Source organism: Sminthopsis crassicaudata, chromosome 4 (genome assembly GCF_048593235.1).
Source record: "Sminthopsis crassicaudata isolate SCR6 chromosome 4, ASM4859323v1, whole genome shotgun sequence".
Lineage (NCBI taxonomy): Eukaryota > Metazoa > Chordata > Mammalia > Dasyuromorphia > Dasyuridae > Sminthopsis > Sminthopsis crassicaudata.
In genome coordinates this window covers 73731300-73746499 of record NC_133620.1, presented here as the reverse complement: position 1 = coordinate 73746499, position 15200 = coordinate 73731300, and the positions used below count along the sequence as shown (strand labels likewise).

Below are 15200 nucleotides of genomic sequence, written 5' to 3'. Positions count from 1 at the left end.
CTGCCACAAACATTTCTGCACATGTGCATCCCTTTTCTTCCTTTAAGATCTCTTTGGCTACACCCAGAAAAAGAACTCTGGGAAATGAGTGTGAGCCACTACATAGCATTTCCAATCCCTCTGTTTTTGTCTGCTTACATTTTTTATTTCCTTCACAGGTTAATTGTACATTATTTCAAAGTCTGATTCTTCTTGTGCAGCAAAATAACTGTATGGATATGTATACATATATTGTATTTAACATATATTTGAACATATCTAACATGTTTTGGTCTACCTGCCATCTGGGGGAGGGGGTGGGGAGAAGGAGAGGGAAAATTGTCAATGCTGAAAAATTACCCATGCATATATCTTGTAAATAAAAAGCTATAATAATAATAATAAAAAAATCTCTTTGGGATATAGACCCAGTAGAGATACTGCTGGATCAAATGGTATGCATATTTTAATAAACCTTTTGCTCTCCAAAATGGCTGAAATCATTCACAATTCTACCAACACTGTATTAGAGTCCCAGTTTTCCCACATCCCTTCCCAAGATTCATCGTTATCTTTTCTTGGCCATTTTAGCCAATCTGGGAGGTGTGTAATGGTATCTCAAAGTTGTCTTAATTTCCATTTCTCTGATTAATAGTGATTTAGAGCACTTTTTCATATGACTAGAAATGGTTTTAATTTCTTCATCTAAAAATTCTGTTTATATTCTTTGACCATTATCAACTGGAGAATGGTTTGAATGCTTATAAATTTGAGTCAAATCTTTATATATTTAAGAAAAGAGGCCACTATCAGAACCTTTAAATATAAAAATGTTTTCCCAATTAATTGCTTCCCTTCTAATCTTGTCTGCATTAGTTTTGTCTGTATAAAAACCTTTTAGCTTAATATAATCAAAATTATCTATATGGGGTTCAATTATGAGTTCCAGTTTTTTTTTTTTTTTTTTTTTGTTCACAAATTCCTTCCTTCTCCACAGATTTGAGAGGTAAACTATAGGAAATAATTTTCAATATCATTTTTTAAATTATCATATATTTTTGAATTCTTTTAACTAGGAAACTTTACAAAGGAAATCTAATTATGATTTAATAAACTCATCAAGAAGCATGTCTTTCATCAAAGATCATGGTGGGGATAGTGGGGGCACGAAATTTTCAGAGACCTCTTTCTCAATTTTCCTTAAGGTACTCATTCTTCCAGCTACAAGAAAGGAAAGTAAACTTTTATGAGCCAGTATTTTTCTCCCTTCTTTCATTACTTTGCCCATTTTATGTCTATAGTAAAGAACAAAACATAGGATGGACCTAGGTGGATATAGGTAATAAAAGAGTAGGCTCAACTTAAGGAGCAAAATGTTACTTCGGAAAATCTAACTTAGAATATTAGTATAAAAGCAGACTTTTTCTGTATGGCAAGAAGATATCCTGAAAGATGTCGTCTTAATGAAAATCCATATTCCTAAGCAAGTAGAATTGTCACTCCACTTTTTAAAACCTCATTTCAACAGGGCACAAATTGAATGTTAATAACTGCTATGAAACAGCCATCATCTGGGAGAAAAGATGCCAAGACAAAAACTTGGTGTTTTGTATAAACATTGGCTGTAGGCCATTATAACTACTAGTTGTTTTAAACTATAAACTTGAGTGGACAGGGACAATAACCTACTTAATTTCTTTATATTTCATTATATGGGAATGGATGTTTAGGAGTTTTGTTTGTTTGTTTGTTTTGTTTTGTTTTTTTGACACAGATGCTGAGCTTGGTTCCTTGTCTCCAAAAATACTGTTTTCCAGTAAATTGTTAACATCCTCATGGCCTCTGCCATGCATCATATTCCTGTTATATCTGGTTATATCTTTAAAAATTGATATTTTTCCTTCTACAAAAGGTCACACTTATGTGATCAAAGAATCTCACGATCTGAGTTGGAAGGGACATCTGAGGTCAGAGTCTGGTACTTTCAGTATCCTACTTTTGCAGCAGAACATTTGTGCCACGGCTATAAATTACCATTTCATTCTTTCACTGCTTAAATAAAAGAACATTTTCTCCTTCATAAAAACAAAAAATAGTGATGCAAGTAATAGAACTAAATCAATCTCTGTACAAGACTTCTAACCCGGCACTAGCAAGGTCTATTCTTTTTAAAACTTTCATTCAACAGAAGACAAAATGAGAAAAGTGAAGGAAAGTTGCAGCGGAAATTTTTGTTTTTAAATTCCAATTAGTGTTGCATCACTTTCCATATTAGCCAACCAACTCAAAGCTTAATGAGATCCTATTTAATTAAACTGAGGTCAGTGGAAGACAAAGCATGTAGCATGAAATATTCCATGAACCCTGTAATGAGGAGCAAAAAATAAAAATACTCATCGTTCCTTATCTAATTCATTATATAGTTCAGAATTATATATACTCAGAGATTGAGTCACAGTGGAGTTGGGGATCTATACTGACAGGTAAACCAGTAGTGTGTGACCACTGGGCATATGGCTGATTGCTAAGAAAATAGTTTAGTGGGAGGAACAGAATGCAAGACTGGAACCATGTCCTTACAGAGTAGTATTGGCAAATAGGAAAACAAGCACTTTCATTTTCACAAGATTAAAATCAGATCCATTTTTGTAATTTCAAAGGCAGAAGAGAGTTCAATATACCTCATTTCACTTTGTGTGTGTGTGTGTGTGTGTGTGTGTGTGTGTGTATGTTCACTCATTTCAGTCATATCTGACTCTTCATGACCCCATTTGGGGTTTTCTTGGCAAAAATACTGGAGTGGTTTCCCATTTCCTTCTCCAGCTAATTTTACCAAGAGGAAAACTGGGGCAAGCAGGGTTGAGCCCATCACCATTACACAGCTAGGAAGTATCTGCTGGTTTCAACTCAGATCCTTCTTCCGTAAGACCCTAATTGCCATTCCACCCTACCTATGATTAAATAATTTTATAATAAATCTGAGGGGCTACAGGTGCTGGATATAGAGTCAGAGAACCTGCTGAAATATCATTTACTATCTGTGATCCTAGACATGTTACTTTTTTTTAATTATAGCTTTTTATTGACAGAATATATGCATGGGTAATTTTTTAATTAATAGTTTTTATTTAGCAGATATTTGCATGGATAATTTTATAACACTGACAATTGCCAAACCATTTGTTCCAATTTTTCCCCTCCTCCCCCCCCCCCAGTGGCAGGTCGACCAATACATGTTAAATATGTTAAGAGTATAAATTAAATACAATATATGTATACATGACCAAACCGTTGTTTTGCTGAACAAAAAGAATCGGACTTTGAAATAGTGTACAATTAGCCTGTGAAGGAAATAAAAAATGCAGGCGGACAAAATTAGAGGGATTGGAAATTCTATGTAGTGGTTCATAGTCATCTCCCAGAGTCCTAGACATGTTACTTAACCAAAACCCTATTCCCTTTCCTTCCCCTCTATTTTTTTCTCTCCCTGTCCTCAAATTTTCTGTATATAAAATGGTAATAATAACATCTATAATACCTATCTAAGGAAGCTGTTATGAAATTCGAATGACAATGACAATATATGTTAATCATTTTGTAATAATAATGTAATCATTTAGAATACTAAGCAAATTCCAGTTATTACTACATATGTTATATGTGTATGTGTGTGTGTGTAATGTATTATATTATTATTAGCAATGGTAGCAAAGTGTAGAAGAAGGAACACTGCAGCTGGAGTCAGGAGACCTAAGTTTCAAAGTCCAGTTCTATCACTTGTACTCTTCTTTACTTCAGTTTTCTTCCCTCTAAAATGAGGCTGCTGGATTAGATTTCCTTTAAGTTTTCTACTGGCTCTAAATCTATGATGTCTATTATAAATCTCTGATGTAAGGATATCAAATGTTACTACATCATTTGTTACTACATCATTTGTGATGCATTAACATTAGACCTTATATGATATTTAATAAATAATGATTAAATCTTAAAGACTTTCTTGTTTGACTCTAAATCCATTAACTGCTCTTTTAAAATTTAAAAGCCAGTCTTAAACAGCAAACAAATTCACACAGAGGTATTAAAATATTTGCTTATATTGAACAAGCCAGCAGGCTGTCTCAGTGGCAAGCTGGTACATCACTGCAACTCATTCACCATAGTGATATATAGCTTTGGTTAGACTGACAAAAATATAGAACTGAGTAGGAGGTGTTTACATGTGTTGTAATTTAACAATGTGCAATTTAACAGAATCTAATGTGTTTGTGACATTTCCGAGCACAGAGCAGTCTGAGGTCATCAGGAGGAATTATGAACTCTTCCATCGAGCTCCATTTTTATGATGGGAGCAGCACAGTGCTTGACAGAAAACTTAAGGAGTGGAATGAAACATCTGGAGAGAATCAGGCTAATACAGTGCACTTCTAGAGAAATGTATGGGGCTGAAGTCAGAGCCATTCCAACCAGCTGTTACAGTATGAGAAGCAATCAGATCAGGCTCAACACTATAATCTTGACCCAACATAAGTCAAGATTACATGAAAAATGGATGGGTTTATAAACCTCATCTTCACAATCATGACTTCCTATTCCTTTAAGAGGAAAACAAGATGTATAGACTAACATTTTTTAGTCTCATGCCCTTTGGATATTGGGAATCTTTCCATATGCCCTATTTGTTATGAAAGGAAACAAAATCTAGAGTTTATCATAATCACATAGTAAGTGGCAAAAATGGAATCAGAACTCAGATTTTCTTACTCTGAGGCCAGCCTTCCTTTTCTTTACAAGACTATAAAGCTAGCTAGCTAATATTTATGGAGAGCTTTAAGGTTTACAGTATTATTCATTTAAAAAATTTCATTTGATTCTTGTAACAATGCTGGGAGATAGGTACCATTATACTACTAATTTTGCAGATGAAGAAACTGAGGCTTCCTGAGAAAAGTTAAGTGATTTGCCCATTGTCACACAGATAATAAGTCTCTAAGACAAGACAAGAACCACCCCATGTAGATTTATATATAGAGAGAGTATTCAATAAATCTATGGACTTGTGATTTAATTGGGAGAGATCACTTCATCAAAGAAGTTTGGTGTTTTTTTTGTGTTTTTTTTTTTTTTTTTGCAACTACTTAGAGGATTTGCCTAAGTAAAACCTGGGAAATTGAGTATCTTTCTCAAAGTCAAATATCTAAGTTTTAAGAGAGGTAGGACTTGAACCTAGAAGTCTTCTTGGCTTAGAGGTCAGACGTTCTCTGTTCACTGACCAGGTATGCTCTCTCTTATATGCATATTCACATAGGAATAAAGAAACCAATTAATTGCAATAAGATAATTTGGCTACCAAATTTTTTTATTTCTTTTTGATAAGCTTCACATGTTCCCTTGAGATATGGGAACCGTAGGTTGGGAACCCTCAGGTTTAGGTAGAGGTTAATGATTCATCCTGTGATAGACAACTAATAGATCTATGGAAAATGTCAATACTATCCAATCATATGGATCATATTATCAAAGCATGCTTAGAAAGAAGCATGCTTATGAAATCTCGAACAGAACTAAATAGAATGCTTTTTGCAATTCAGACAACACCACTGGATACTTTTTATAAGTGTTAGAACTCGAGACTTTTTCTGTATTCTACTTCTTTGCAATGCAAAAAGGGAATTACTCCTACTCTGGTGCTAAAATGTACATTTTGCACACACATGCACAAATCTAGAATAGTATTTCCCAGATTCCTTTGGCCATAAGAAATTTTGGGTTTGGAATATATGGATAGAGTACATGAATACTGATCCAAGAAATCAAGAAAATTAGTGTAGTCCTGTGGAATACATTCTAGATTTGGAATCAGAAAAGCTGGCTTTAAAAAACAGCCCTGCCATTTATTACATAGGTGACCTTGGCTAATCATCTAACATCAATGTATTCATCATCTGTAAATGAGGACTGGATGGTGTGGCATAATGGTTAGTCCTGGACTTGGAGTCAGGAATTGTTGGGTTCAGATTGTACCTCTACTATTTATTATCTGTATTTCCAAGGGCAAGTCCATTAACTTCTTGCAGGAACTGTTTCAATTATAGAATAAAGAATAAAACGTACTACATTTTTTTCCACATCTAAATCTATCATCAAATATTCTTAGGAAAGAAGGGAGAAAAGGAGTAAAACAAACAACCTTTATGGGAGAGGAAATTAAACTTATTTTCATGTCATAAAATACTATAATAAATATGTGATACATGTTGGAGACCTAAGGGGTGGAGAGAAAAGGGTACTTTTAATAAAACATGTATTAATCTAACTAATACTATGCTAAAGCTATCAAGTTAAAGAAATGATCGTTCTGGAAGGCAAAAATAATTTTAGCTCTAGGGGCTACTGTAGAAGTAGACAGGGCCTCCTGTTGCTTGATCCTGCTCTATTTAGAAAAATTTAGAAAGTATGTTTAGTGTATCATATGTGAAGTCTTAAATCTAATCTGAAAGAGAATGCTTTAACAATATCTCTTTTACTGTCAATTATGAAATAATATCCTGTAAGTCCCTCTCTAATCAATCCATGAGGGACTTGTGCCTTGAAGAAACTAGGGCAATAAACGGGCAAGGACAAGGGCAAAAGAACCTTGAGTGAAGCACTTTTACTGAATGCTTCACCCAAGAGTAGCAGTCACTTGAAGGAAGTGGTCACAGAGACATTTGAATGATTTCAGGAAAATGATTCTGCAAGATTAAGTGACTATTGTTCTGGGTTGATGAAGCTGTATAATTATATTTTTAACATTGTGAAATTTCCTTATTCAAGAATTCTATAAAATGTTGCTTTGAAATGCCTTGTCTCACTCAGCAAGATGTCCAAGGGCATAAGAGGGATGTCAGTTTGGCTGTTTCTTTTTCAAGCAGAACAATACTTGAATTTAGAATAATGGTAAATTAATAAGAATTGTTTTCGGCAGGTTCGTGTCCACAATGCAGAATACAAATTTTTTTTTTCTTCAATAATACCTTGTCCAATGAAGAATGAAGGAAGAGGTGTATAAGTCTCTCCAATAGAGAACTGAGTCACTCAGACATCTGGACAAAAGAGGAACCCATACAAGGAAGAATAGAAAAGGAACTTGATCCTCTGAAGAGGAAGTTGGTTCTGATTTGACCACCTGAATGTCAAGTTATTATCTGTATTTCCAGGGGGCAAATCCCTTAATTTCTTCCAGGGACTGTTTCCTCATCTATAGAATGAAGGGGTTTTATGACAGCTACATTCTAATCCATACCTAAATCTATTATCAAATATTCTTAGGAAAGAAGAGAGAAATGGAGTAAAACATACAACTTTTATGGGAGCAAAACAGAGGAAATTAAACTTATTTTCATATCACAAAATATTATAGATAATAAATGTTTCATACCACTGGCTGAATTGAGCAATAACTCTAGATAAATAATAGTAAATAACTGGAGTCTCATTTCCTGAGCAACAAACTAATCATAAATTAGTTCTACAATGGGTCGCAAAACAAAAGACTTCCTTTAGGATTTTATGAGTGATACTTAGATAGAGGCAAGGAAGGGATAGGAAGGGATATGCATCTATGCAATATACATATATGAATATGTATATATATCTCTGTATATATGTATACACACATACACACATTGAGTTTAACATTTTTGGAGGGGACAGGCTGGGACTCAGGCTGAACAATACATGTTTCCCCTTAGCTAATGTTAAAGCTACGTCTGCTTAATGAGATAAATATCCATTCTCTATCACATTATTCCTAAGTGACACTAGAGTGTTGGTGTGGGAAGAGTCAGAATTTTAACAAAACATAATTTCATGCTTAATATTTCAGAGGTAAAAATAATGCTAGCATTGCCTTCTCAGAGAACACCATTCATACCGCATGGAAGCACCAGGGTTGCTCAGAACACAATTTGGGAAATGCTATTCTAGAACAGTGTGCACAGTGCAAGAGAACAAGTCAGACCATTATAAACACATGTTCAGAGTACTACATGGAAAGAGCAAGAGCAGAGACTGGGCAGAGCGGGGCGGGAGAAGGGGAGAAGAAAAGAGCTAAAGAACATTAATAAAACCTTAAATAATACAGAAGAGGAAGCCCAAAGAAGTTCACAAGGAATACATAAGGGGTAATTTTGTTACTCCCTTGTTAAATTTAACACACACCTTTTAAAAATGTAGCAGATGTCCATGATTTCAAATAAAATCTTTTAAAAAAATTCTTTGTATATTTAATTGCAATTCTTCTGTTTGTTGATGACTTCTGACTTTATAATTTTAAAAAGGGAAAAAATATGAAGTCAGAAGATACAAATTCCAGCTTTGACCTTCTGTTTGATGGTGGGTAAATCTATCATCCTTTCAGAGACTGTTCTATGACCCATAAAAGCGAGATGGAAATACTTGAACTACCTAACTCATAGGGCTGCTAGGAAGGCGCAACTTTATAGGAGCTATTATCCAAAGAGAACAAAGCTGCTCAGATAGAGCCATGACTAATGAGCTATTCTCCAATTCAATTTCTGCCTTTACTATGCATTTGTGGATAGGCTCAGAATCTATATTCAAAGTCTATAGGAGTTCTTTTCAGTTCTTTTATGTTTTCCTTTCCCCCCAAAAAAACCTTCATAACTGAAAACAGTGACAAGACATAGGTTGAAAGCAAGACGTCCAAGAGGGAAATGCTGAAGGAAGAGCTCTGCACCAGAGCTCAGAAACAACTGCATAATGATCCTGGGATATTGATTCATGCCAGGGATAGTATCAAATATATGACCTTATGATTGGATATGGAAATACATACCACTGAGGCTCTATGAAAACTAAAATTAAACATGATTTGCTTCTCATATTTAAATAGGGTACACACTTTGAACTATATAGGTGGTATCCTAACTTAAGAGAAACATGCTTTTATTGAACATTATGATGAAAAAAATGCCATTTATTATTTGGAAAAGTCACTTCACCACTATGGGCCTCAATTTCCAAACCTGTAGAATAATGAAACTGGATCAGATAATATCTCCTTTAAGAAGCTAGAAGGCAAGGTAGTATAGTAAAAAGGATGCTGGACTAGGATCAGAGGAAATTGGTTTAAATCCTAGCTCTCCTGTGAATTTGGATAAGTCATAATCCTTTGGGGCCTCAGTTACTTTACCTGGAAAATCAAGTGGTTAGACTAGGTGACTTTTAAGGTTTCTTCTTCTTCTAAATCCATAATCCTATTATAATAAAATAAACTCAGAGGCTTGGGGCAGCTAAATGACACAGTAGATAGGTCACCAATTCTGAAGTCGGGATGACCTGGGTTCAAATGTCACCTCAAACACTTAACCCTTCTTGGCTGTGTGACTCTGGGCAAATCACTTAATCCTAATTGCCTCAGAAAAAAAGCCAAAAAAACCAAATTTGGAGACTTTTATTAAATCTGTTGTCTAATAGCATTCAATCTAATCTATAAGTATTTGCTAAGAGGAAGAGTCCAGACTAGTCATTCTGCAATCTCAAGACTGGCCATCATTCATCAGCTATTGCTCCTCTGCTGTACCTCATCCCTCCCATCAGTGAGTTCCTCCCTAAACATCCCTTTTGAGGAAAGGCCTAGATCAGCCATCCTCCTTCTTGGGATTCTGCCATCATGTCTTTAAAGCATAGAGTCCAGCACAGAGTAGATATCAATAAATACTTATTGACTTGATTAATATATGCATGTATGTTTATGCACACTCAGATATATATGATATACACATATACATACACTATATAAACTCTAGAGTCCAACTATAGTGTTCTATCACATTAAACTTGAGTGCAGAAGCTATCTTTTGCCTTTCTCTTTGTATCTCCAGAGCTTAACATAGTGTCTGACACATGGTAAATTCTCAATAAAAACTTAGTGACTTGAGTATTAAATGCTTGTATTAGTTCTTTGTATCTACACAGCTTAGCATAGTGTCTGACACCTAGTAGGTATTTAATTAACTTAATTTAAATTTAATTAAGTAATAATTAAATTTAAATTAATTTAATAAATACTTTAATTAATAAAAGTCTTCTCACTGACTTTCTGTATGTGGACAATTTTGTGCTTAATTATATAATCGCATCTTTGAAGCAGATGTATTTCAACAGTTCCTTTTGTTAGAAATTTTGTTACCAGAGAAGTTTTTCCTTTCTATGTTCTCTTGAATACATCTTGAGTTCTCTAATTTTTTAAAAGGTATTTTGGTTTTGGAAAGGCATCATGTAAACATATCTGGGTGGTAATCCTTATCTCATCACTAACTAGCTGCCTGATTTGGCCAAATCATACCTCTTCTAGTTAAAGATGCTTTTATAAAATAAGGGGATAAGATAACTTTGAAGGTGCTTTCTGATGCTCAAATTCTATGATTTAGAGTAGAAATAACATAGGATGCCTAGAAATATATTCCAGAAAGCCAGGAGAGAGGAGAAAGGGAAATAAGAAAAAATACACAAATGTCATCACTAAATGATTAAAATAATAACACATTAATATAGTGTTCTAAGATTTATAAAGTGCTTTCATCCTAACAGTGATGTGCTAGGAAAATCAGGTCAGCTCTCCAGAGGAAATAAAAACAGTGTGCGGGACACTTTTCTGGGTTTATTCTGAATTATTCACATTTTCCCAACACTATCTTAAGTATAGGCAACCAACAAAATAGTAAATCAATCCCTGATTTGTATCATTTACCAGTTTCCAAGTGTGAATGCTCACTGAAATTCAGATTAACAATTCTTGGAGCTGGCTCCAGCACATCCCTACCTATAAGGAAGGTAATTCATTAACTCAGCAAACTGCCTGTCCCAACAAAGAACTGCTTTACAAATTGTAACTGAATGAGAACTGTCAGACAGTGAGAGATTATGTTAAATAATTAATAAGCATTTAGTAAGCTCCTGGTGTGTGCCATGTGCTGGGGCTAGAAAGAACACTGCAGCTGGAGTCAGGAGACCTAAGTTTCAAAGCCCAGTTCTATCACTTGTACTCTCTGTGCTTCAGTTTTCTTCCCTCTAAAATGAGATTGCTGGATTAGATTTCCTTTAAGTTTTCTACTGGCTCTAAATCTATAATGTTTATTATAAATCTCTGCTGTAAGGATATCAAATGAATGAAATTGATGTTTTTTTTAATATTGTTTTAGCTGGAGTCCCACAGCATTAACTAGGGGGCCAACCTCGAATCCAGGCCTAACTCCAAAGCTAACTTGGGATCCATTAGGTAATATTGCTTCTATAACAGATGGGATTACCCCAATTTTATAGATGAACAAAAACCAAGATTCAAAGGGTCATCTGCCCAGGATTACACAGTAAGTGCAGAGGAGGGTCTAGGTTTCTTGGAGTCCATATCCAGCAGTCTTTTTTTATTTTATTTTTTTTAAAGTTTTTTTTTTATTTTCAAAACATATGCATAGTTAATTTTTAACATTCACCCTTGCAAAGCATTGTGGTCCAAATTTTTTTTCCCTCCCTTCCCCTCTACCTTCCCCCCCCCCCAGAGGGCAAGTAATCCAGAATATATGTTAAATGTGCAATTCTGCTATATATATATTTCCATAATTATCATGTAGTATTTTTTGTTTACACAGCACACTTATTCTCAAAATCAAATCTCAGAAAAATAAACACTTTAAAGTTAATGTTAACAGGTGACATTAAAAAAAACAAAAACCCTATACAGTGTTTTAGATTTTAGTATGGATCTTCTTCTGGGGGAGCAGTGTAGGACAGCAAAGGAATCTGGCTAATGTTTGTGCTTTCAGGATGGGAGGCAGGAAAATAGATTTCTCTTGCACTTGATTCTCTTCCTTCAAGTTTACCTGGATCCTAAAGCTCAAAATGGCATAAATATTAATCTACAGTAAATGGCTTAAGATTCTCTATTAACCACTCAAGTAGGCCTCCACAAGTTTTACAAGTTGTGTCTTAGAGAACAAAGCAATACAAAGCAATCTGACTAAAACAAAGCCAATAAGATTTTGCATGATTTATAAGGTTTCCTCTGCTTGATTATAACATGGGCAGTAGCACTCACTAGAATATCATATCATACCTACTATTTGAATACTTCAGTCTTGTTTGCCTTCCCCAGTGTACTTTTGATTTTCAGGATTTCAGCAGCATGCTTTAAGTGCAGTTTCATCCAATAACTTACCTCAGCATCAGGCTCCTCTTCACAATGGAACCTCCATTGTCTTCCTATTACTTTATCACACTACAATATTCTGCTACCATGCTGGCTCCCTTCCCCAACTGGTTAGTTCCTCCATTTTCTGGAGAGGCTCAAGCCAGTCAACTTTCTTTCTTTTTTGCTGAGGCAATTGGGGTTAAGTGACTTATCCCAGAATCACACAGCTAGGAAATGTTAAGTGTCTGAGACCAGATTTGAACTCAGGTCCTTCTGACTTCAAGGCTGGTGCTCTATCCACTGTGCCACCTAGTTGCCCCAGCCAGTCAATTCATTCCTTCAGGCTGTAATTCTAAATTTCTATTACCCAGAGCAGCAATCTTCTCCCTCCAGCATGTTGTTTCCAGGTATCCCCACCTCCCATCGCTCAGGAGAATCTAAATTCCTTGGAGACAAGGACTGGCTTCCTTTTTGCTTATGTTCATATCCCCAGCAGTTATCAAAGTACCTGGGACAAAATTGGCACTAAATGCCTTTCGAGTTCCTTGGGTAGAAAACACATTTAATACTTTGTGTCTTTCACTGTGCCTAGTCCAGTGCTGAGCAATAATTACTTTAAGAATTTGAGAATTAACTACTTTTCTAACTCTTTGGAAAAGTACTGATGGTAACAAGGGTATTCCCAATAATAACTATAATTTTTTGAATGGAACTTTAATTTAAAGTGCTTGGTTTTTTTTTTTTTTTTTTTTGAGACAATAGGTCTGGGACTTGCCGAGGGTTACTTAGCTAGTGTTTGAGGCTGGATTTGTACTCATATCCTCCTGACTTCAGGGCTAATGCCCTACCTATTGTATCACCCAGCTGCTCTTTAAGATTTTAAAGTTTATTTATTTATTTTTTTTTTTAAAAATTAATTTACTATCTCATTTGATCCTCACAACAATTCTGGGAAGTAGGTATTATTACTGTTTCCATTTGACAGATGGGAAAACTGAGGCTGAAATATTACATGACTTGTCCAGGTTCACACAGCTACTAAATGTCGAAGGCAGAATTAGAACTTGGGTCTCTTTGCCTCTAGTTCAGTACTTCATCACTTGTACCATCAATTCATAAAGAGTGGCAACTAAAAAACCCATGAGTTGGTGGGCAATTTTGGTTTTGAAGAACAAAAAAAAATTAGCTCATTATTTGACTTATACTAAAAAGCTTTTCTACCTTTGTAGGGTAGGGCTGGCAGACAGGGTCAACGTCACCTTCATGCCATGATGAAACAAATTCGCAATTCTATGGAGAAGCAATCAATAGTATTTAATAAATACCTGTTCTATGACTGGTATACTATGTAAAGATCTAAGTTTATACTTAAAACTCATGAGCTTGGTTCTTTGTTGGGAGAAGAGATCTATTAAAAAAATACAAAGTAGAATCAAAATGGGGCTATACTTTTTAAAACAAAATGTTCTGAGGTCAGAATCATCTTTTTTCCCCTAATTTCAAAATTCAGATTTATTTAATTTCTTACATTTTTTCACCCTAGAGTACCAAGGTCAGAGTTATCTTAATGATTATTATTTAACTATATGAAATCTATATTAACCTTAAAAGCTACTGGATATCAAATATAATTTTTTTCCCCTTTGAACTACCCAGAAGATAATTAGGTAGCTCCTTGTGATAGTAAACTAAAAGGAAAGCTCTTTACATTATTCTTTTGAGTAATTTTAAAAAATCTGACATTTAAGTCTTTATCAGCATTTTAAATAGTTATTTCAATGTTGTGGAATAAAAATAGAAAAAGCTAAGGAATTTCTTGGTGTGAGAAAATAGCTCTGATTCCCAATTTTGTTTTGTTTTTGTTTTTAAGAAAAATACTAGACAAAAATTCCCCTACCCACTCCAAACCAAAATGCTATATTTAAATACAAGCTTCTTAAAATATATCTCTTAGATGCACAAAAGGAAACTTCTGACACTCAGAAGTAAATTTTGAGGGAAGTACAGTAAAAACAATACAGAAATAGGTTTAAAGAGTGAAAACAATTTGAACTCTAGATATATTATTTGGTGGTAGGCATTGATCTAATCAGACATGACACACAGCTGTTAATCTCAGAATCAGGGAAATCTGAGCGGGATATCTTGGAGGTAATCTAGCTGAATCCTCTCTATTTTTTACATGAGGAAACTGGCCTAGTGGGACTAAATGTCCAAAGCACAAAAGTAACAATGTCAGAGGGAGACTCAGACTTTTAACATACTAAAGTACTAGAATCCCATTTTCCTACTGTCAGTCATTGAATCTCTATTGCTATCCTCAATAAAGTTAATGACCAATTAATTATAAAGCCTTCCCCCTTTTAAGATTATCTACAATTTAACTTGTTTGCATACAGATGTCTGAATGTTGTCACCCACATCCAACTGGGCTTCCTTGAGAATAAGGACTAATTTCTGACTTTTTTTTTGTACCCAGGACTTAGCAGAGTGCCTAATACATAAGAAGTACTTAATAAATGCTTGTTGACGTGACTTTAAAATGGGTATTTTTGCAGTACCTCAAACACTAAAATGAACATATCTTTACTAAGTTTCTGCAATGGAGTATATAATGAAGAATGTTGGATACAGAATCAGGAATTATTAGGTTCAAAGGCTCACTTCTGATGTTTGTTATATGAGTTAAGGCAAGCTATTTTATCTCTGAAACTTAAGTCTTAGCTTCCTTATCTGTAAAATAAGAATTATATTTGTAGTACCTACTTCATAGAGCTGTTGTTTAATATATTATATAAATGTCAGTTATATTTTATAATGAGAAGATAAATCAGTCTTGTTATTTATACTACAGCCTTTCCATGGAAATTACAAAGACAAAATCCAATTCCTTCCCTCCAGGAATTTATATTCTATTAGGGGATACAATATGGGCAGAGATAAGCGAATAAAAGATAACCTAAAGAGAGAGAGGAGAAAATCAGTTAGGGAAGGTTTTGAAGAGAAGACAGATAGCACCTGAGATAAG

General features: G+C 34.6%; 1 protein-coding gene across 2 annotated transcripts in view; it reads right to left on the bottom strand.

Annotated features, from left to right (window-relative positions):
- Window positions 1-15200, bottom strand: part of C4H1orf21 (chromosome 4 C1orf21 homolog) — a 268613-nt gene that overhangs the window by 47894 nt on the left and 205519 nt on the right. Inside the window, exon 8 of one of the 2 annotated variants that reach the window (XM_074308574.1) lies at window positions 13394-13462. The exons of the other annotated variant lie outside the window; for it this stretch is intronic. Coding sequence (XP_074164675.1) covers window positions 13394-13462 — 69 coding nt within the window. The remainder of the gene's footprint in view (window positions 1-13393; window positions 13463-15200) is intronic. 2 annotated transcript variants of the gene reach the window in all.